This window comes from Uloborus diversus, chromosome 2 (genome assembly GCF_026930045.1).
Source record: "Uloborus diversus isolate 005 chromosome 2, Udiv.v.3.1, whole genome shotgun sequence".
NCBI classification, from domain to species: domain Eukaryota; kingdom Metazoa; phylum Arthropoda; class Arachnida; order Araneae; family Uloboridae; genus Uloborus; species Uloborus diversus.
The window spans coordinates 52,090,297-52,115,233 of record NC_072732.1 but is presented as its reverse complement, the minus strand read 5'-3'; the positions used below and the strand labels follow the sequence as shown (position 1 = coordinate 52,115,233).

General features: G+C 29.9%; 1 protein-coding gene across 1 annotated transcript in view; it reads right to left on the bottom strand.

The window, feature by feature from the left end:
• LOC129217033 (neurexin-4-like) overlaps positions 1 to 24,937 on the bottom strand; it is a 56,783-nt gene that overhangs the window by 21,467 nt on the left and 10,379 nt on the right. The window contains exons 3-14 of the mRNA XM_054851267.1: positions 24,473 to 24,669; positions 21,360 to 21,501; positions 19,521 to 19,721; positions 18,696 to 18,865; positions 16,464 to 16,631; positions 14,572 to 14,730; positions 13,963 to 14,041; positions 13,745 to 13,882; positions 9,790 to 9,931; positions 9,537 to 9,643; positions 3,113 to 3,238; positions 2,692 to 2,895 (exon numbers count right to left, since the gene is read on the bottom strand). Coding sequence (XP_054707242.1) covers positions 2,692 to 2,895; positions 3,113 to 3,238; positions 9,537 to 9,643; positions 9,790 to 9,931; positions 13,745 to 13,882; positions 13,963 to 14,041; positions 14,572 to 14,730; positions 16,464 to 16,631; positions 18,696 to 18,865; positions 19,521 to 19,721; positions 21,360 to 21,501; positions 24,473 to 24,669 — 1,833 coding nt within the window. The remainder of the gene's footprint in view (positions 1 to 2,691; positions 2,896 to 3,112; positions 3,239 to 9,536; positions 9,644 to 9,789; positions 9,932 to 13,744; positions 13,883 to 13,962; positions 14,042 to 14,571; positions 14,731 to 16,463; positions 16,632 to 18,695; positions 18,866 to 19,520; positions 19,722 to 21,359; positions 21,502 to 24,472; positions 24,670 to 24,937) is intronic.

Genomic DNA, 24,937 nt, shown 5'->3' with positions numbered 1-24,937 from the left:
AAATATTTGTACTTTGGAAGCTGATCACTATTTTTTATTTCAAGAACATTTTTCCAATATAAATCAATTTTTTGCCAAGCGCCATTATTAAAGCTCCAGTCTTCCAGGATTTCATCATCGTTTGCATAGAGAAGCCACTCATCTGTTAGCTTGTCAACTGCGTTCTCAGCTATCACTTGGGGCAATATGTTCGCAAGGCATCTTAAAGATGGTAATGTAACATGTGAGGGTTCTTTTCTAACAAGTGGGTGCAAAATCTTTAAATTTTTTAAAAGCTTATTCTTCAAAGGTAAATTTTTCTGCAAATATAAGGTTACATTTACGTAAAATTCTTTGGCGTCTGCTAAAAATTCAGATTTTAAAGCTGGAGAGAGTTGACTTATTAACTTTTTGGCATTGTTGCCCACATTTATATTTTTCAAATGAACCACTTCATTTTTTATTTTGATATCTGCTAAATCATCACCATATTTGTTTTCTAATGCTGATTCATTGATAAAACGTCTCATAAGTTTTATTAACATTTTACAGAGCTCATCGTACAAAATGTGAATCAACGTAGGTTTTTCTTGAAATAATTTTAATACATCTTCAAATACAACTCCTACACTAATGATAAAATTTAAATATACTGGTGTCAGAGGAGATTCCAAAACTTTTTTTATACTGGCATATCTGTCATTTTTTAGCAGTCTAGGATTGTCTTTTGGCAAGTCCTGAAGAAAGTATTCTCCCAAAACTGGAAGCAACTCCAGGGCTCTTTCAGCAACCGGAGTGATCGATAACCATCGGTTACTGACATAGCGCAGGATCTTTAAGAAATCTGAACCAAATTTATCCATAGTGGTTTGCAAATCCTCCTTGCGTGATGGAAATTTGGCAAACCAACAATGAATATTATCTAGAAAATCTGTTATGTTACAAAAAGGATCTACTGCAATACCTTTTCAAAAAGCATTATGCACAATGTGCAAATTGCAGGTACCTAAGCTCACTAAACCAAATTTATGGAAGGTTTTGACCTCCCGGTCTATAATTTTAAATGTAGATTTGTTAACATTAGGACCATCTGACCCTAACATTAGTAGATTTTTTATTTCAATTTTAGAATGCCTCAAAATGTTGAAAATACTGTTAGATATATCTATAGCCGTTGCATGCCCCAACAGTTCACTTCCTATATAACTTTCAGCTATTCCTTCCAGTCTTATGCTCCAAAACCTCACAAAAACATCTAATTGTTTTAAATTCTGTTCATTGAGAGTTTCATCGAACATAATTGTGAAGAATGGTGAGCTTTCTTGAAATTCATCAGTTATTTGTTTCAAAAAGTATGGACCAAGACCATGAGAAATAGCATAAGATATTTTCCAGTCACTAAGTTGCATACATCTAGGCAAATCTGAATCTGGAAACATGTGCTGAAACAAAACTTGCACGGAATCTGATGATTTGAAGGAATAGTTACTCTTAGTCAAATGTTTAATCCATAAAATTTCGGACTTCAAAATTTTTTCTTCGTCACTCATGGTCCAAGTACTCATTCCACTGTTCTTTGATTTTATGTCTAATCTGATACCTTTACCACTTGTATTAACAACAAACAGAGCTTGAGAAGGATCCTTCTGACGTTTTTCGGAGCTTTCTTTATGTTTGAATGTTTTTGCATGTTGCCTCAATTGTGAAAATCCACTATTGCTTATGGGCACTGAACAGTTGCAAAAATAGCAAAAAGCGGTAAAATCATCTTTTCCTTTGGAGCACCATGCACCAATATTTGTACCATTAATGTCCTCCTGGTTCAATTACTCCTCACGAAATTTTGTGAAGCGATGCGATTTTGCCATTATAATTTCACATATTACAACAAAATATGATTTAACATCTTAAGAGACTTACATTCAAAGATTCCGAAATTCCACAAAAAGAAAAGATTGCATAAAGGATATTAAAACATTCCGATCAGAAAATGCACTGCTAAACACAAAAATATACCCGGGAAAGCGAAAACAAAAACCGCGCTGGAAAACAAAACAAACGGCTGTTGCCAAACGCAAAATTCTAAAACCGACTTCAGACTTTGTCTCGAAACTCCACCTACTACAGTGACGTCATATTGCTGTAGCCAATGAGAGAAGATGCCTGTTGCAGGATTTAGTCAGTAGCGTTTTTTAATTTGAAATTCGTCTGCAGGCGTACTTTCCACGAAAATTCCGTAGTCAGATACTTTATCTACCGTTGTTTTTAAAGAAATAAATTAGATAAAAAACAGAAATATAGGAAATATAGGACATTTTCCAAAAATATAGGAAATATAGGACGATTTTAATGCTTTTTTTTTGAAAATATAGGAAATATAGGATATATAGGACCACTTCGACCCCTGAGAAGACTAAACTGGCAATAGAATATCGCCTGTTTAGAAATCAAAGATAGATTTATTTCATATTAGTAACTACATATTAAGTACTGCATTTGTCTATTATAAGAAATAGTAAATAATTTTGATGAAAATATTTTTTAAAAAATCTATGTAGTTTTTATGTTTATTAAAACTTTAAATTTGTGTGGCTCAAGCAAAAATGTTTGATGTATTCCCTACTCTGAAGTAATAAGTTAATCATACACCAAAAAAAAAAAACACAGATCGAAAGAAAAAAGAAACCATACAAAAATGTTAGCAAATCATACCTGGAGAATTAAACAGTCCAGCTCTATGACATTCATAACGCAGATTTTGCCTGCAATTGTATGAGCGGTTGACAAGCTGTATTATTTGTTCCATTTCAGCATTATATATTATGTTTTGAATAAAACTGCCAGGTTTGTTGAATCCTTTCACATCAGTAGGTCTTTCATTTTTGTGATGCAAAATAGTGACAGCTGGACCATCAACTGAAATGTGAAAATTTTATTTTAAAAAGTGCCAGTAAAATGAAAAAAAAAGAAAGTAAACAAAGGAAAAAAAAAACATTAAAACCTCAAACTATTCGATTGTGACAGACAGTTAAAGAACTGTATGAAATGTTAGCACATATTTCAGCTGCACACACAAGGTAAAAATGCTAGAAGTGTTTAGACAATTAAGGTACTTTTCATTAGTCAAACTTACAAGGATATTCACAAGTTACAGGGAATGGTTTTAATGGCCCACTTCCATCTATATCAATAGTTAAATCAATCCTTCTACTTCTGGGATATGATAATCTGTGTGCTTCACATGATAATGAATTAACAGCTGAAAATAAAAGAAAAACATTAGCATTTATATCACATTAAAAAGCTGCATTTAATGCCAACAATCTTTAAAAACCTTCATGTTATTCATTCTTATTATTTCATGCACTGAAATGTAAGGTACATATTTTATCATCCAAGAAACTAAAAACTGATTTAGATACCACAGAACTTTCTTCTGCACTCTATAAATAATATACATATCGAGTGGAGCGCCCCTAATTCACCTACCTGAAATCCGTCAACTTCTGCAATATGTGTCGAATTTGTCTAAAAGAGATTTTGCAATAAAATCATTTAAGAGAACGTAAAACTACCATATTTTCGAACTATAATCCACAGATGATGAATTCCAGCACATATTAAATCTTCAACCATGGAAAAGACATTAAAATATTTATCTGCCACAAACAAAAAAAAATGGTGATTGGAAAAAAAAAATGATTGCAAAAAGAATTAAAAAAAAAAGATTATGATTGCAAAAAAAAAAAGTTATCACTTTTTCCTGCAATATATATAACCTTTTTTGCATGAGGAATTCCAAATTCCCTTTCCATATTCTGAAAAATACATATTTTTGCTCCACAAGCTTTGTAGTCTGTACTATTGAAGAAATAATTAAATATTGCAAACCCAAAGTAGATGCTAAAAGATTGCTGCACAATTAAAACATAACCTTAATATTCCACATATGCATGACATATGGCATCAATAAAACACAAAATCAGTGAAACTTAAAGAATCCAGCATGTTAAAGCAGAATGTAAATGATTTTGGACCTTAAAATTCTAAATAAAATGTCTTAAATATTGAAAAAAAAAAAAAGAGTTTTATTGTTTTGTTTCCTCATGACAGTGGTTATCAGCAGAAAAATCATTACTTTTGCATTTAAAATTTAAAAAGTAACAGCAGAAAGAATGGCCTAGCTGATTAAACTTTTAAAATTGAGCCTGAAAAATTGACTGTCTAAAAAATAGTACAGAAATATTTTTTCTTGGAAAGTTTTTTTCTAGTTTTAAAAATATAGTTAGCTTCTTTCTGGCCTTAAATTCTAAAATTCACACAACCACTTCTCCCAAGTTATGCAGATTTTTGACCCTCCACTGTATTGTTACAAATTCAGTAAATAGTAATTATTTTTGTGATTAATTTGTTGTAATCTGGCTAAATTAGGTGTTTATTCCATTATTTTTCATCTAAAATTATATTAGTAACGTAACCTGTAAATAGCTTCTTGTAATGTACATACAAGCCCCGAAAATTCGACTGAAGTATACGGATCCCCCCCATTTCTGAATGATAAGATTTGTGAATGGAATAAAAAGAAAATATGAGAACGCTGTAGAATTTTGTCAAACTTTCCAAAGCAGAATAAAAGCTGTGTGGCATTTGAATGGGACAGTCAGTTTTGCTTTTTAAACTGTGTGAGTTTTGTCTGAGCCATTAGCTCTGTTATTGTGTGAATTAGCCTTTACGTTGTGTTTTTGCGTATTTTGGTGTAAATACGTATGTGACCGTTGAGTTTACGATGTTAATTGATATTTGCCTTAACCTTCCAAGCGGCGGCCATGTTTTTCTAGAACTTCTGATTTGTGTCACCACCGAAATACCATGTGGACCCATAAAGAGTCAGTCTTTTCTCAAACGAATTTTACCCCCCTCGTAATCCGCAGTGGGTGGGGAGTTCCTTCTGCTTCATTAGGGACGCGTGACACTGAGCGACAGCACACCTACTCATCAAACTAGTACAAAAGAGAATCTGTGGAATGTAGTTTCCTGCCTAGTTGCAACTTACAACCTATTAGTTCAACAAAAAAGGGGTAAAAATATGAATCTTATTTGAAAGCATAAGAATAGCTCGTTTTTCTTCTAAATTAGAATGTATATCTCCTAAAGAATGAGATACGGGAACGCATATTTTTATGCAACATTTTATTGAGCTGATCGTACATATATTTATGTATTGAGAACAAGTATGACTTTAATTTCTGTCCATTAGGTTTATTTATACGATATAAGTGACTTTTTTTAACTTTAATATCTTTAATTAGACTTAAACTGGCTTAAATGAAAAACATTTGATGACTAACTTCTCTAAAATACCTCAAACAATTGATAAAAGAATAATATTCAATAGTTATTTTTAATAAATCAAGTTTTTTTTGTTCCACCCAGGAAAGCTTCCAATGTTTGACTGTTTTGAGTAATCTTTTGTCTAATAGTCTCTTTGAAAAGATCAGAAATGTCTTTTTATACTCCCTGTCTGTCCTGGATGATGCTCTTATCCTAATATTGGCACTCTTTTAACTTTATTCCATACACTTCACTAGTATCTTCAAAATAATCAGAAAAATGTGTGGAAGAACGCTTTTGTGTGTGTTCCAAAGCTCTTGGATAATAAACCATACGGGCTAAGAAGAACATAGGTCGAACGCAAAATTACTGTTGATTTTTTTTCTCTTTTTTCAATGACCTCACTTATATGGATATTTTCTATTTTTGGATCTTTTTTTTTTTTTTTTTGAGTACATTTTGAAGTTTTGAGTCTTCCATTCGTTTAGGGTATGTTTTTTTTTTCTTTAAATCCAAGCTATTTTTTTATTACATGTAATTAATTTATTTCAATTTCAGAAAGTTGAACTATTGCCTCATTTTTTTAAGTTTTTTTTTTTTTTTTTTTTTTGTCATTTTTCATCTAAGTCGAACATTTAAAATTGTTATTGAAATATTATTTCAAAATCTTTTATCGTTCATATTCAAATATAATTATGAATTCTTAAGTAATAAATAGTGCTAAGATTAAAATTATTGCTTAATGATAAGTATTTTCATTTTATTTTAAAGCCATTTTTCGTATGTATATTTCTTTAAGTGTATTTTTTGCAATGCTCGCTTTTATGAATATTTTTGATAATCAAAACCAGAGATCGAATAATGCGTATGAAAATTTTAGTACTTTATAATCAAGCATCGGTTTAATGATAGATAAGGGATTATTGTTTGATTTTGTTTTCAAAGGTATGGTTTCTTCCAAGCATGCCTTCTTTCTACATATAGGATGTCTTCATTCACTACTTTAGTTAGACCATTTCAAATTTAAATGAATGCTTCTGCTGCAATGAAATGGATGCTTGGCAAAAGGTGTTCGCTCTCAAAAAATCTAAGTGACAGAGCAGGTCCTTGTGATTCTTTTAAATGCACCAGAATAAAGGAAAGAAACTGACAGGAAACGGGGCATTGTGATCAGTTTAACAGAAAATGCGCATGTGGTTTAGGCTTACAACTTGAGTGCTGATAAATTACTATTGATGGATTAGGTAGTATGCATCTACTTTTGTCATGCATTGTAGAAACATTCACTGATAACAAACTATGCATTTAGGAGAGGAGGCAAGATTCTATTTCATTCACTGATTAACACGGTTAACTAAGTTTTTTTTCTCCCCTTTTTTCTAAGATACGTTTCGATATTTTTTCAAAAAAAAAAAAAAGTCTTTTTCAAGACTAAGGTCTTCTTAATTGCACTTTATTAGTGGAATACACTGCTCATAATATTCCACTCTGCTGATTTGAGCAAACAACTCTGCTGCATTCCTTTTGAAGAAATGGATTCGGACGAACGTTCAGATAATGAATATTCAGATTCATCGTCTTCTGGATCGCTCTCTGATAGTGAAACGGTAGAAGAAACATCACTAAATGACGTAAGAGACAGGGTCAGATTAGACAGCCAAGATTTGGCTCCCCCTCCACCACGCTTCCTCTTCACTGAAAATCCGGGTACTAAAATATTGCTGCATCATTCTTCACCGGTTGAAATTCTTTGCGAATTTTTGGATGACGACATTATCAACTATGTATCAACCGAAACGAATCGATATGCACGGGACTTCATTGAAAATAATGAACTGACACCGGGTTCTAGAGAACAGAACTGGAAGGAAACCGACTCGAGTGAAATTAGAGTGTTTCTAGCATTAATTGCTATTACAAGGCATCATGCGACAGCCATTACAAAAATGGTAATGGACAAAAATATATATATAAACACCCTCTTTTGGAGAAGTTATGTCTGAAAAACGGTTCAGTGCGATTATGAGTTTGTTTCATTTCACGGACAATAATACCATTGATTTAAGAAATCTTCCCCAGCCAGGACTTAAAAAAATGTATAAAGTGTACGAATATATTAACAATAAATTTAAATCTGTATATTGTACCCGAAAAAAATGTAGCTGTCGATGAATCCTTACCACTTTGTAAAGGAAGACTTGTTTTCAAACAATATCTTAATTCAAATGAATGTTAGATGCTGTATGGTTATATTTTATTATTAATGTCGCTCATTCTTTACTGCATATAAATAATTTATTTCTTGATGCTAATATAATACGGTGCAACGTTTTACGATTCAACAGTGTTATTTTTCATTAATAAATGGAAATTCGAAAAACATAGATTGAAATATAATATAAAATTACAATTTCTCAAACGCAGAATTTTTCAAGCGCTCTCACTTCAATCATTGATTAGGAAAATCTTACTTTATCAAAAACGAGTTCCAGTTCATTTTTAGCTCTCTGTTTTGTCTTTAAAATTGTGATACTTGACATGTAAAGTAATATACGTCCATCGTAAAAATTTCGATTTTTGAGTTAGTAACATTTTTAATTTTTTTTTCTAAACATCATTTTTTTCACGTCTGACCCATGCTGGTGAAAAAAATAAACTGGCTCGCATCGAAAAGAAATAATTAGTCGTGTAGTTACCAATTAGGTTCAGAAATCATTCTAAAAGGATCAAGGGAAATTCGTTCAAATCTTTAACTATATGATGTTTTCATTATATACAGAAGATATGTATTTTTTGTATACTTATAAGTAAGGCTTTTGTTTTTCCTCTGTTTAGTTTCCAGTTTTAGTTTCTCATTATTATTAATATTGTTATTATTTCAGAAATACTAGTTATAGAATTTGAATCTACGTTTAGATTGAAAATTTAAGTTGTTTATCGCAAAATGATACATAGCCAAGACTAGTTACCCCCAAAACTTCGGTAAAAAGAGAGAAACTGAGAAAATATTACGTGTGACGGAAGAGTTGTGCCTGTCACCTAAAATTTTATAATTGTGTATGTACATACAGTCCTCTCTCCCTCACCCCACCCCTTTAATACACATTCAAGTTTTATGATGCCTATTTTCCTAATTAAATGACGTTGTATTTAAACACACGTGGGTATGTTTCAAATAAAATAACAAAATAACGTTAAAAGTACTTAAAAGCGCCATTCATCGTAGTGATATGTTGAGAGAAGCTATATTGGGTCACGTTGGGTCCCGTCAACGCCAGACAGCAACACGCCTCCCATTCAAATTGAAGGAGAGTCTACCACACCTCCAATTACACGCTAGAGTGACCGAAGGGGGAAGCGAAAAATGCCGCTACGAATATATTCGTAGCTTGCCGTTTTCAGTACGAAAAAGTTTCCGAACATATTCGTAGCCTGCCGTTTTTAATATAAAAATATTTCCGAATATATTCGGGCTCGCCGCCAGGAGGGTTAATTGTTATGGTTAATTTAGCAGTTGTTAACGATATTTTTTGTACATAGTTGTAAATAAATCTCTTGCATTTTTCTCAAGAACTGTGTCGTCATTTAAAGAATTTCTTGAAGTGGATAGATTCATAAGAGTATATATATATATATATATATATATATGAACATACATATTTCTACACACCAACTTTAATAACCTAGCTAGACCCAGAGTGGCTCGTTAGTCATCCCTTTTGCATTTATGTTTATAACAATAAAAGCAGTTTTTTTTTTTTTTTTTTTTTTTTTTTTAAGTTTTGGAGGATAGAAGGCTAGTACAGTATTTTTTATATAAATTTGGTAGGTATTAACCTACCAAATTTCATCACAATCATAAATAAATCAGTGCAACCCATTTGTTAGTTAAATACTGATTGCCAGATTAGCAAAATGGAGTCCATCTGCTGATGTTATGATTTTGAAACACTGGCAAGATATTACAGTGTAAAAGAGAAGTAAGATTAAAACAGCAAGAAATCGAGAACTTCCACAATGTAAAATCACCTGTAATTATACTACAGAATAAATGCATGAATTGCATGCTTTTTATTATCCCAAATGAGCAAAAACATAATTATTTAAACTGTTTTCAGATTATTTAATTTCAGCAGTTTAAGGAGATGTTGGATCTCCATTCTGGATTTCTAAGACTTCACAGCAATATAAATTCAACTCAGATAGAAACAAAATCAATAACTTACGTATATGACACACAGCACCAGAGTAACCTGTATTCTCACAATCACATTTGAATTCCTCCCAATTTTGTTTACACGTACCACCATGTTCACATGGATTGGGATTGCACCTTTAAAAAATAGCAATAGTGTTCACATGAGAGAGAAAAAAATTAAATCAAATGAGTGAGAAAAAACTGTGATACTAAGATTACAGTTAATGTTATTTCAAGATTATTTTTTTTCTCTACTTCTTGGCATAAGGGGAAAATCTTACCTGTCTGTCATTTGGCAAGCATCAAATACAACTCCGGATTCTGAATATCTTGATTTTGGTAAGGCTGTAACTCTGATGTAATGGCCTTCAATATGAATGTATCGCATACAGCCAACAAAACCTTTTGAACCATATAAACCACCTATAAAAATATTAGTTTAAAATATTAAAACACATTAAGCAACATGTTTTTTATGCCACAAAAAATACTGTTCAGACAAACATCTACTTTGCAGTTTGTCATGATTTATAGAATTAATTGAAATTACAGTTTCATTATTTTCAGCTTTGCTAAACATAAAATTAACGTAACTTAACATAAATTCAGAGATTAAAAAGAAAATACATTATGTGTTTTTACTCATTTTTCTCTTATTCAGTTCTCATTTTTCCATTTCTTGATTCATGAAAAATACATTGACCTTTCAGTTTTTTTTTTTTTTTAAATCAAAAGAACCGAGTGTCCCACGCTTGGCACCAAACAGGAATCCCAAATTTCCAGCAAAATTCTATAATATTAAATATTGTTACATAAAGTTAAATTAACCCAAGGTGGGTGGGGGGGAGGGGAGAATAATATTAAGTGGCTTATATAGCTTTTGTATCAGTTTTATAATTTTCTCCACGGTTCTTTTCAGTGAAAGGTAGGAACGTAATTTGATGTATTTTTTTATTTTTGGCGATTTAAATTTAACTACCGCTATTGGCAACTAAACATTTCATAGAAGGCGGCATTCAACAAATTACATTTCTGAATTACTTGTAAATATTCTAAATTCTTTTAAGCACTTGTTCTATTGTTGACAAGGTAAAAAGTAAACAAGTCGCCAAACCAAGTGACTTTTAACAGAAAAGTACAGTCACCAGAATTATAAATTGTTAGTTTAACACATTTGAAGCTTAAAATTTACGATAAATTTCAAGTAAAGATATAAATGTCAACAAAAGACTTTGATGTAAATGATACTATTTGAATTGGCTGAAAGAGATATGCATGCAATATGGATGATTAGAGTTAAATAACTAGTAGATAGATCAAATGAAAGCTATGTATTTTTACGCTCGGCAAAATTAAATCCCTAGTGCAGTTTTGCATTGAAGAGAGCCCCTGTTCCTCTATTTGGTGGAAAGTGGAGGTCTAAATTATTCGTGCCATTGATATGTGCATCTTAATGGTGGCATATGAAAGACTGGATGCCATATCGGGGGACAGCACTAGCTCTGCAAAAGGCTAATATGTCTAACGCAGCTCCATTACAAAGAAAGGAATATTTATCCAAAGCTGAAACTAATTGAAGTAAGTCAAATTACAGTCAACTCTCAACAGCTTGAAGTCCCAAGAGACTGGCTAAAACCTTCAAGTAATCAGTAATTTGAGTTATCGGAAATTCCTCTCCTTCTCAAGAGTAATTGTAATTTTATTTCCCAGGAATAGTGCATAAAATATATTAAGACAATAGCACTTATAGCTATTCAAAATTAAGCATTAGTTTGTACTACATAAAAATATCTTAACAGAGAATAAATTTTATTAAGATACTTTGAAAATGGAATTTATTTTTGACTGCTTACATTTTTTAAAAATCACATTTTATAATGTCATTAAGTTTGTAAACACAATTCAATTTTATCCTCTGTTTCATAATTTTCCAGGTACTGCAGTAAATTAATCCCAAAATCCCACCCTCAGAAAAAGATTGCAAAATGATACCACTCGTTTGTCACTTTAGCTTTGTTATCATTGCTGTTTATGAAACCAGTATATTGAAGTAGTTTTATCTATGGTTTCTCTCGTAGTCAGTTTCAGTTGTCAAAGAACAGTTATTTGAGTCATCCAGAAAATAAAGGCTATTTTTTTCAATTTTTAACAAAAGTTTAAGTCTCTCAAAAACTAGCCGGCTATGAAATTTTAGGTGGTCAGTCAGGGCAAAAAAATAGCCTTTTCCGCTACTTTTGACTCATTTTTGAAACACTAAGTGCATTAGGAGCACTATTGTATGTAAGTTATTCCCATTACACAAACTGATAAGCAAAACAATGTGCTAAAGGGGGAAAACATTTTTTTTTTGTTGTTGTTTTGGCTGCATTTTTATGCATACAATGAAAAAGAAACTTTCATAAATACTTGGACTTAATAGGAGTAAATTTGAGATACAGTGCTCGCCACAAATAAAATCACTGGATAATAAAATCAGCCACTCTTTAAAATCAAATCTGGAAGAACAGAATCATAGCAATACCAAAACAAGTTAAAACCATCCTTTAACAAAATCACTATCGCCGTTTTATAAAATCAAGCTTTTGGGCATTATACATAAAAAATTTGTAAAGAAGCACCAAGTAAAGGAAACAAGCAAATCAGCTGCAAGAGGATCTAGATCATATTACGGAGTGGGCTGATAAATGGGGTATGGCTGTTAATGTTGGGAAATGTCAGGTGCTACATTTAGGGCATGGAAATAAGTGTACAAATTATTATTTGCAAGGTTCAGTCATTAGTCAGGATTTAAAGTTTAGCCAACAGTGCAGCATTGCTAGTAACAACGCCAATAAGATGCTTGGGTTTATCAATAGATCTATTTCAAACAAATCTAAAGAAGTTCTTCTGCCCTTATATAGAAGTTTGGTAAGACCTCATTTGGAGTATGCTGTTCAGTTTTGGTCTCCTTATCTTAAGAAAGACATTAATGTATTGGAAAGGGTTCAAAGGCGAGCTACAAGGCTAATAAATGGACTTTCTCACTTAGACTATGATTCCAGGCTTAGAAGGCTAAAAATGTACAGTCTTGAGCAAAGAAGAGACCGAGGGGACATGATTCAGTTGTTTAAATAAAATGAAAGATGTTGTGGGGCTGAAGTTTAGCACTGAAAATAGGACAAGGGGTCATTGTTTTAAGCTATTTAAATCTCAGGCAAAAGTGGATATTAGGAAAAATTATTATTTTAGCAGAGTAGTGGAACCTTGGAACCGGAAGAGGTGGTAATGAGCAAGGGAGAAGATAGTTTTAAGAGGGCCATTGATCTTCACTGGGGATTGTAAATTGACTAGGACCAGTCTAGCTGGGCCCAGAGCCTGTTGCTGGTCGTCACTTTTGTATTTGTATCGGCCTTAGAAGATGAGGAAGTCTTTGAACAAAATTTGTCTCTTCAATAGGTGCCAGAAAAACGCTTGATGATATACTGAATAATGTTGAAAGTTACAAAACATTTTGTAAAGTCCCTCATCATATTGAATCTTTGCTCTCCAATTCTGTTAACCAAACAACAATACGCCAATATTTTAAGACCCTTGTGCAAATAAAAAAAATGTACCTCATGTTTAGTTAAAATGACAACTGTATTTTAAAATACTTAAACAAAATTTAATGAAGTTATTCATTTAGTTTTTAGTGTACTTAAAACTTCAAAACCTTTCATATTTCAAGTGAGTGTAGGTATGCTGGTTTATGAAATCAGCGGCTTTATAAAATCAAATGTCCTCAGAACAAATGTGATTTTAATAAGCGGCGACCACAGTATAGATACAACTTTGTATTGAAAACACTTCATTATTTTGGGACTGAATCAAAACTTCCAGATAAAGAAATATTCCAGTTATAAGGCTTCAAGTTATTGAGAGTTGACTGTAGATATCATTGAAGGATTGTTGTCCATGAATATAAACCACACCATCAAATCCTCAACAAATCAGTTTCCTAACTTTAATTCTGTGATCACAATTTAATTAAACACAAAGCAGTACTAATGATAACAGATGAACTGCAGCTGGAGATACCAAACAAACATTACATACATTAATGCAGTTGATACTCCAGGAAATAAATAAAAGTTTTAGCTACATTTTATAAAATACCTAATATCCACATATATGACAATGTATAAGCCAGACATGAAAAACTAAAAAAATATGTGCAGGGATGCAAAAGAATATAGCGGAAGCTTAGATGTGAAGTACCTCCAATCAAATATTCATCACCAGTAAGCATTGAAAATTGGCGAACAGTAATGCTAGGCTTGCCATCAGTATGTAATTCAATGCGATTTTTCTGCAAAATCAGCATAGTCTTATGCCAAAGTCCATCACTTAAATAACCTAAAAATAGTTAAAAGGAATAAACTTTCACTCTTTGAAGTATATAAAGATGCAATGTAAATAAAAATAAAAAATCTTACGATCAGATGCTTCTGTAACCACTTTTGGTGTATTTTCTCCTTGCAATTCAATTTTGATTTTGCCTTTTTCTAAGAACACCTAGATAACAAAAAAAAAAAAAAAAAAGTTATATTTTGTTAAAATAAAACCAAAGATTTCAAATAGTAATAAATAGCAAAAAAATACTGGAATTATAATGCAAAAATATCTAGATACATAAAGGAGATTATGTTTCTTTCTTTGAGCCTGATGGTCAGGAGGCCCTATAGCACCTACAACCCTAAAACTTGGCACAAAATTTGAGAGAAAAAATGAAAGCAAGAAAGATAGAACTGAAAACTCAGTAGCTCAAAGTCAGACTAGTGTAAATCGAAAAATTGCGATTTTCTGCTTATCAATGCATTGAATCCTTTTCTGCATCAAGCCACATAAACGTACTTTTGAAAAAAATCCTTTGTAATTTTTTACTAGTGTTAAAAGAGCACACAGAACATCCTTTGCATGCGGCAGACAAAAATTTTCCCGCTCTCCTGTAAAGTAGCGATTATGTGACTTACATTTTCTTGCTCTGCTACACAGAACTAAGCTTTTTCATTCATATCTTAAAACCAAAGCAAAAAACAAAATACCTTTACAAAGCCCTGTTGGGAAAACTTATTGTAAAGCAACATTCCATCTTCACTAAATGTTCTAAAGTCAAAACTACAGTTCATAATTTGCTGCTTGTAACCAGATAGCCTGAGATGAGCTTCTGATGTGATGAAAGTCACTGGGGTCACTTGTTCATACTAAAATTGAGAAAAAAATAAATATATGTGGTTACTAGGGATAAAAGTGATGAAAAAATTAAAACAGAAACTTTCATTATGTAATGAGTAATACTTAAATACATAAACTATACATAAACTAACACATAACAAGTGGAGTTTTTTTATTATAATAATCATTTTCACTGTCATTAAAAATGTTCGTCAAATTGTATGCATTATTAACAATATTGTATGCTACCTTGAAATGATGGCCTCCTGATAAGATGGTGATATTTTTTCATATTCTGTTGATTTTTCTTACTAATGTAAATTAATTTACTTATAAATTTCAATCAATTTTTTACTTATGTTTTTTGTAACTTTAAGTACAAAAAATGTTTTTTTTTTTTTTTCTGTCAGAAACTTGTAATAATTATCATCCTCCAAGTCGAAAATCATGAATCTTTCATAAGCATGCAGTGAAACCTGTCTATAACAATACTATGTGTAACAATAAACCTGTATATAATGATATTTTCCTTGGTCCCAGCAAGATGTCAGCATTTAATAATCAAAATGTCTATAACGATAACCTGTCTATAGCAATATTTTGTTATGTCCTAAGAGTATCATTGTAGACAGGTTTTATTGTAATAAGTTTTTTTTTTTTTTTTTGAATGTATTTTAAATTTAGATGTTAACTTAAAATACTCTCTTCTTGACCCCCCCCCCCTTTTTTTATATTACAGCTTTATATTTTTAGAAACCTGCTAGTTCGACCATTACTCTTTAAACTAAACTGTAAAAGGCAAGTTCTAATACAATAAACTTGTCACCTTTATGATGTGACATGTCAAAAGAGTGTCATCATTTGTCACAAATAGAACGAATGAGTATTTACAAAAAATGCAGGTATTTATGCAAATTTCAAAATATGATAAAATATTGTTCTGCTTGCTTTTTTTGTGTAATATATTAAAACAATGAAGAGGCAATGCAACATTTTTTACTAATTTTCAAGCTTTTTTTTTTTTTTTTGGAAAATTTTTAATTTTATTATTTCCAAATTTTCATAATCTCCATTTTTTTATGATTTTCCATGAATAAAAAAACATTAATAATCCAAAAATGCATGTAACTATTTTTTGTTATTATCTCTAATCTAAAATACAACAATATCCTTTTTCCAGTCCCTTGACATTTGTTAAATTGGGATTACATTGTTCATCCAAACATTTAAGGGATATAGAGGTAAATAAGTCCTGCAAGAATCTAAAAATAAATAAATAATGGGGATCAATAATTTAAAAAGGGCATCAAAAATTTGGAAAATCATAAATCTTTGAGTCCCACCCTGTTATGTTACATACCTGGATTAAAAGAATTTAGCAGCAGAAATTAACATGAAAGCAAATTTTTTAACTTTTTAATGTTATTTACAATTATAAGCAAGTAAAAGTTGTAGCTGTTAAGAAGATAAGATTTTAAAGTCCATTACGTGTATTACAGATCAGAATACAACTGACACTTGGTTTTACTAACTCTTAGGATCTCAAAAAATGTTCAAAATTGAGATTCTGTAAAATAAAATTGCACGGGTGTTAATGAAAGGTATTTGGGACCTTTCGTACTGTTTGTAAAACCGAGCATCAACTGTACTACATAAAAACAAAAGAAAAATACATGTTTGTACATTATATTAAAACTTGCATAATATTTAAAATATCATCAAACAACATTTTACTAATTACAGACATAAGATTTCTTGTTACCTGACAAGTGTAGGTTAGATCGCCATATTGCCTATAAGCAGATTTTCGTTCTTTCAGTTCTGATATAAAATTAGTATTATTAAAAAATAGATTTTCTATGCATCCCGTAAAATTTTGTGTAACTACGATTCCATCTTGATGAAAATTAGGAACTCCACCAACATAGATCTGAAACAGGAAAAAGAAGAGAGAAAGTTACTCAGTCATTGAAACTTTTGAAAAATTAATAAAATCTTAAATCTCTGAAAAAATCATAATACACACATTTTTAATAGCAGATCTAAAGCAAAAAAAAAAAAAGCATAAGGAAAAGGATACTTTAAATACATATTACACATTCATGCATTCATGGCAATACATAAGAAGAAAAGCTTTCAATAATTTATATCACTTTGAATCAGGGTTGGGTTTTGGACTGTCCAAAACTGGTTTAGGACAGGACATGTGGTTTTTACCGTCTAAAACTGTTCAAAAGTGTCCGAAACTGTCTTAAACTGTGCAAAACTAAGCTGAACCTAAAGGGGTGCAATCTAATTAATTCGTATTTACTGCAATATTTGTAATGCATAAATATAAATATTAATGAGGTCAAAATAATGAGTATTTGATAGTACTTTTCTCCGAAACATTCATTTTCAAAACATTTTACTTAAAAAAATTGCCCATAACTATTACATAAAAACTTCCTTATGTAACAGTTGGTAGAGTTCTGAAAGGAAATTCACAACACTACCAAGACAACTAATTTCAGTTACATTTGTAACTCAAAAGAATGTTATTAAATGTGCAATATTTAGGTGCAAAAAAAAAAAAAGCTTGATATTTTAAATGGTTGTTGCAAATAAGTTTTACATGACGTTTTAACAAAAATTATTTTTCAAATCATAGAGTAAAGAACAAGAAATTGATGATTAAACACTTATATTATAAAACTTGTGCTATTCTTTTTTTAGTTCATACATTTAATATAATGCATTCTGTAACTGCAAAAAATTGTTTTTTATTGCATTTAAGCCGATTATTGCAGTATATTTTGAACACATTCTTTTGCACACAAGTATAAATGTCGAAAAATTTGGTAAATGAAAAAAAAAATGAAACGTTTAATGAAGAATTTAATTTTTACTTAACTAGATTAAAATCAGTTGCATAAATAAGTTACCATTCTTGAATGCTCACCTTGAATAAACATATTAAATAGTCGAAAAAATATTTTTGACACATTTTGTTCTGTTTTTGATATTTTCTCATAAAATATAGTTTCTCAAAGTTTGGACACTTTCGGACACAGAGGTTTTGAACAGGATGATAAAAACCTTGCCATGCCAACATTGCTTTCATTTGCACACATGCATAAACATAGGGAAATTTGGTTACTGCTATCAATAAATAAATAAATAAATGAACTCATTCATACAAATTGAAATTTTAATCAAGAATTCAATTTCTATGTAACTAGATTAAAATCAGCTGCATAAATAAGTTGAATGTTCTCATTGGATAAATGTTCAATATAAAACAATAAAACATTACATTGATACATTTTATTCTGACTGATATCTGATTTCTGTTTTTGATGTTTTCTCACACAATACAATTTTTCTAAAAATATAGTTTTTACACCAGGGTTTTTACCGTGGTGTCCAAAACCTTGCCAACCCTGCTTTGAATAAATCTTTTTAATTTGTAGTAAATCACAAGTATTTCATGTTGAAAAACAAATTTGTTAGTGTGCTTACACTCTGTAACAATGCTAAAGGGCAAATATATAAAAATTATAATGTATGTACAAATGCAGGTTAGAGAAAAGTCGCAGTCTGAAAGTATTTTAAAAAGCTAGTACTTAAGCTAGTAATTTTTTTTTTAAACCAAGAATGGCTTTATGTACATGAAGATAGTTTCTTAACTAGCTTTTATGAGAACTGCAAGATTACTAATGAACAGATTTTTTGAAAGTTTTGTTTTCGTATTTTTAAAATATTTTTCAAAAAAAAAAAAAAACAACCAATTAATTTAATGGCAAGCTAGAAATTACATAATTCTTTAGGCAGTTTTTGATACTTCAAGAAATTTTAAATAATGAGTTTACACTGAATGAATTATTGGTGGAGGAAATTCTCAAAAGCCTCAACTTTGGTGAGGCACCTTAAAATCTCCACAAAAAAATTATTTTCTCCCCATTATCATTACATCTTTGATACTAAAATAGTAGTTTCTGCAAAAATTACTTACTTCTCGTTTAAGGTTTAGCTTGTAAAAATCGCCTCGCACTTTTGCTGGAATAATAACTCTGTCAACAGAAAAAGTTATATCTTTTCGTCTTCGAGAAATATAGACATCATGCCACATATTATCATCTAAAAGGCTACCAACAGATATACTAGTGACTATACCTTCTCCACCTAAAAATAAATTATAGAAAGATTTAAATCCACTGATTTATTTTGAAGAAAATACAGACTAAAATATTATTAAAAGCAAAACCATAAATACTATTTTTATTTATTGTTTAGTCTATGAATCAAAGTTTAAATATATAAATATCTAAAATATAGAGATATTTATATAATATATAAATAAAAATATCTCAAAGCTTTCTCAATTTAACATTTGCTATTTAAGGATAGCAAATTAATAACACATGAACACAGTCAGAACAGTATCTGTCCATAAATACTATCTGTGCAATTTTTCTTATTTTAAATTGAATACCTCTAAACAAAACAAAAAACTACCTATTTAAATATCAACTGTTATACAAATTTCAAACAAAAATTAAACAGTTTAATTTAAAAAGCAAGGAGTAAAAATGAACTCTGGTAATTATTAATATTTTTTCAATGATATTAATGTTATTGATATATTGATAATATTTAGTCATTGATAATACTTCATCAATAACTACTAAGTAATGAATTAATAGTAAAGTTCAAAGGAAAATTAAATTTACACCAAATGATTGTTTTTAAAGATGCATGTATGAGACTTTTAAATGTACGTATGCGTACATTTAAATGTAATTTCATATATTTAAATGCAGGAGACAGAGTTTCTTACCTAAATCAATGTTTAAGAGCAGCTTGTTGTGGATTAATTGAAGAGCAAAAAAGTCCCCTAGATTACCTCTGCTGTATAATATAATGCCATCAGCATTATTTGTACGAAAACGAAACCTTATCATTTCGGTCTCACTAGCTACCCCAAAATATAGATCCTTGGTAAATAAACTTCTTCCATCAAAATTAACAGATTCACTAACTACAGAAAAAAATAAAAAGTTAAAATTAAATATAATATGACAAAGGTTGCACATGATTTCAAGTTAGTGACAAATTATAGCAAAACTGCAGCTTGATTAAATGGATTTAGTGTATTTAGTCTAAATATTTCAAAATTATGTTTTTCAACAAGTAAATTTTCTTTGTTGATTTGAATAAATCAAACTATGCATATATAAGAGGATACAAAATACTATTATGAATATAGGACATGATTTCTTCTACCGCTTTTACAACGCTTGAATAATGCACTTATCATCACTAAATATTAATCAAACAGTACAATAAAATAGTCTAAGATTTTGTTTACTTTGTCAGTAGTAAGAGCATAATACTTTTGTCAAAAAAGAGTGAAATAATGTATCAATAAAAGTGGATGTGTGAGGAAAATAACATTTTGGTTGGCTTAGTATCAATATTTCAAATATTGCTTTTCAGCAAATGAATTTTCTTCAGTGTCTTAGATTCAAAGAAGCAAACCATTCATAACAGAAGGACATGAACTATTAATTATGAACATCAATCTTTAGTTCCTTAAACCATTTTTTAAAATACTTAAGCAATGCATACTGTGCACTGTTAAATATCATTCAAACAAACAGTGGAATAAGGGAGTCTACCATACAATTACAGGGTTGCCACTCAATTTTGGGAAAAAAAGTCCCTGTGTTTTCCCTGTATGAAAATAAAATATTACAAACGAGCAAGCACTGATTATTTGGAAAAGAACATTAATATCTTGATAATTTCACCACAGGGTAAAAAAACGAAACACAAATTTCTAAATAAATAAGGGAAAATAAATAAGAATTCATAATAACTGATATAATAGCATGGTGGTTGAATATATTCAGCTTTTTATTCAAAAAAAAAAAAAAAACTTCTCTTAGCCATGGACCTAAAAGTGTATAAGTGACCCAGAACAATGATTATTGACGACTAATTTCATACACTCTAAATTATCATGAAATTCAAGATTCTATTTTTATGATAAATATTTTAATATTTACTTTACAAAAAAAAAACTTTCAAGCAAAATTACCATTTTTTATTTTACTTTATTTCTGAACTTTATTAATATTCTCATTATAATTATTACTATTTATTTAATTTTTGGTAGTTTATATATTTGGGAATTGATTTTTGTAACTTTAATTTAAGAAGGAAAAAAATTTCCTGCATTTTCCAGGTTTTTGAGGAAATTTTCGAAATTCCCTGTTTTTTTGTTGATTTTTGAATTCCCTGTGTTTTCCCTGCTTCTTCAGGTTTCCCTGTGGCGTGGCAACCCTAAATTAACATTGCAAATAGTAAGAACATACTATTTTTGTTACAAAAAAGCAAAATAATTATTAGAAAGTAAACAGGAATACAACAAAATTCTTTGGAATTCTATCCAGATTTTTTTTTTTTTTTTTTTTTGTCCAAGTCCAATGTTATCATACGATTTTATAACCATAAACCATACTTAGACTATGATTTTTTGAATGTTTTTATCGTGATATGAACAAGAAAAAATCAAGCATTTTTCGGTTAACACATGAGTTAACAAAAATTAAAAGTTATTTTAAATAATCACAAACAGCAAAAGAATAAAACTACAGATGAAATCAATACTTACCATAGTCACAACCATACAGTTCAACTCTCATTGAAATTCTATCTCTCCATCGAGTAGGGTTTATTCTTATCCATTGAGCTATGATTGGTGTGTCAAATTTGTTGAATTTAATGGTATCTCCATCATTATTTCCAGTGAATAGCTGAACATATAATAAGTATTACTACACACAGCAATATTAGCTTAACTTTTTCTTTTTAATTTAGGACATAAAATGATATCAATTTAATATATATTTGAAAAAAAAATCAAAAGTAAAAAATTCATCATAAATTAGAACCGTAAAAGTTTAAAATGAAGTTAAATACCCAACATGGAATGTTATGATTTTTAATTTGTCAATTAGCAAATTCATCACATATGCAAATGACAATGAAAGTGATACTTTCAAGGACAATCATTTGTTATAGTTAAATTATAATTTAACAACTAAAAAAAAAGATACTTTTTTCACCAGTAAGTTTGAGGATAACCTCAAATATAATTGCAATAAAATCACTTTTACTGAAAAGAGAAAAAAATTCCCATACTTTTTATTGTAACATGAATCCGTCCCCCCCCCCCCCTCCCAACACCACATGGTTTGCCATCAGCTGGTAAGTTTCAATTTTTTGTAAAAACAATTTTTATGCACCTTAAAAATTCCTTGTATAATAGCTGTAACTGGATTTTAATATTAAAAGTTTAGGGGGGGGGGATGTGTGACTTACACATCATATGCATTGTTACATTGTCGCCTCAGAGCAACAGTATGATATCTTTGTATTATTTCTGGGATTAGATATCTTTGGGTTGCTCTGAAAAGATGACATGAAAAAAAATTAAAAAGCTTTTAGGCAAATATATTATATCTCTTCATTTGAAACATCAAAATTTTTAATATATTTATGCAAAAAAAGAAACCAAAAATAATTCAGCTAAGAATCTTTCACGGAAATTAAAATTTTTTTATATAAAAAAAATTAAAAGCTTATAGAATAGCAAATTGTGAAATAAACAGGTAAACCAATAATAACTATAAAGACAATAAAAAAAAAAAAAAAACACACACAGCTGCACCAATACAAATTTGATGAATCAAAGCTTTTTAAAATTAAGCTTATCAACTTTAAGTTTTATTTAATTAATCAACTATTAAAGAGTAGACACATAAAATGTATTTGATGATTAAGTTAAAAAAGAAAATTGAGGTGAAAATAAAAGAAAATTAATTTTAGTCTTTCTATAACCAGAACTTCAAAAATTTTTTGTAAGAAGCATTTACATTACTAAATGAGCACACTATTAGCAATTTTTTGATATGATTGAATTTGCTTGCTTTGCGATAATTCTACATAAAGTTAAAAAAAAAATTTTTTTAAAGCTGAAAAGGAAAACAAATTTAAAAAAATTAGCATTTTCTTAACATATTGTGCTTTGCACAGTTATAGAAATAAAAAACATATAAACAGACATACAACAATTCAAGTTTTTATCGATAAAATGCATGGCATAACTGAGAAAAAGAAAGTAAAAGCAGAAAAAGCAAGTCTATTTTTCATGCAAATTCTAAACATGCAAAGAGGGCATAGCATTTACTATGAAAAGTTTACACTGCCTAACCTGTGTTGCACTATCTGACGTAACATAAGTCCTCCAAGAATCACCATCATTGCTATACTGGATACAATATTCTGATATAAATTCATTAGTAAAAGAATGCCCTTGAGTGGCAATACGATGAATTATTTTTCTTTTGCGTAAATTTATTGTTAAGTATTGAAAATAATCATTATAACCTGCAGTCCAAGAGTACAGACCTATGAAAACAAAACCTACATTAAAGATGAATTTAGATTATCAAGCATTGTTTTTAAAGTATGGATAAAATCAGTAGTAGAAAAAAGTAAATAATGTATGTATCAGCTTATCTTTAGCATTTTAAAACACTAAAGTACAAACATGTTTTATAAAAAACAGACCCATACACTCAAATTTAAATTCATTCAGTTTTAACCAAGTATCCTTTCCAAATGTGAAAAACACCTAGTAACAAACTATCCCATATCTAACATTTTTAAAAGAAATTGAAACAGTAGATTTTATTTTGTAAAACATATTTTACATCAGAAAACTGGAGAAAAACAATAAATTGTATATTCAAAATAATTTACAATCGATTTTTAAAATTAATTTTTCAACGAATAGCATTTTAAATTTTTTGCGAAATTACTTTCAAAGTGTAAGAAAATCATATCTAAACAGGAAATTTGGAGACAGGCCTTAAAAGCAGAGAGCTCCAGAGAAAAAGGCAGGTATGCTATCCTGATAATCAACTTTAACTGGCTCTTAAAAGGAGAGCAAAAACAGTAACTCATAAAAAGTGTCCTCGATTCTCAGCAACAACCACAAATGGCTTATTAAAAGAACTATACTAACTTATGAGACTAAGATAAGATTCTTTACACAAATCTGGTTGTCAAAATGCACTAGAGCAAAAATAAAAGATTCAAGGCAAATATAAATATTTTTAGTCCTGCTACTTCAACTCATTAATTTTATGTTACTTTTTTAGATGCCAATAGCTAAAACAGATCATTTTTGGACATAGCCAAATGAATATAGAAACTCATAACACGTTTTTACAGAAAAAAAACTAACTATAATAAGCAATATTTATTATGAGGATTCAAAGAGATCTAATAGTCAAATCAGGAGGTAATGTTTGAGAGAAATCAATTAAATTAAACCAATTATATTAATCTTTAATTATGCCTCAATTTGTCTGACTTACACAACATAAATCAATGTTAGAACACACTCACAGAAAAATAAATAAATAAATAAGTTTCTTTCTCTTATAAGGTCATTATTGAAAAAAGTAAATAAGTTCAGAATTTAATCTAGATCATCTTTCAAAAGGAATTGTTTATAAAATTTTTATCGTTTTAATTATTAAACAAATACTGCAGCAGGAAACCAGAGCCCAAAGTTCCACAAGAAAGGTGAAAGATGTCAAGAATAAGAGAAGCAGTGTCATCAGTTTGCAAAAGAAGAAGAACCAGAAACATGGCCCAAGTTTTAGGAAATCATTTCATTCAAATCGGCAATTCAGCCTGAAGCAAGATGCATACTTTTGTGTGTCCTTCACGATCTTTGTACTCAGAATAGTCCAAATACTTATTTCCATACTCAATGCGATATTCTTGCACAAATTCTGATGTAAAAGGACGTCCTTGTGTAGCTATAGCAGTAATATTTCTTTTATCACGTAAGTCAAATATGAGAAATTGACTAAAATCTGAAGATTTCGCAGTCCATGCTCCATTGCCTGAAAAATTTGATGTCACAAAGATAAAATCAAAGTACAAAAACTCATAATGAAATTTTCATGAAAAGAATGCCCCTGGAAAAGTGCACTAACAATGAAGACTTTTAAAAAATGCTAGAACAAATTTTTACAAACATAATTACCGTACCTCACACACACATAATGGAATTGAGGAGGCTACAACAAAAGTTGCCCCCCCCCCTCCCAACTTAAAATACTTATTAAACTTCAAAAATTCTTCTGAATATTAAAATAAGTAAACCAAATA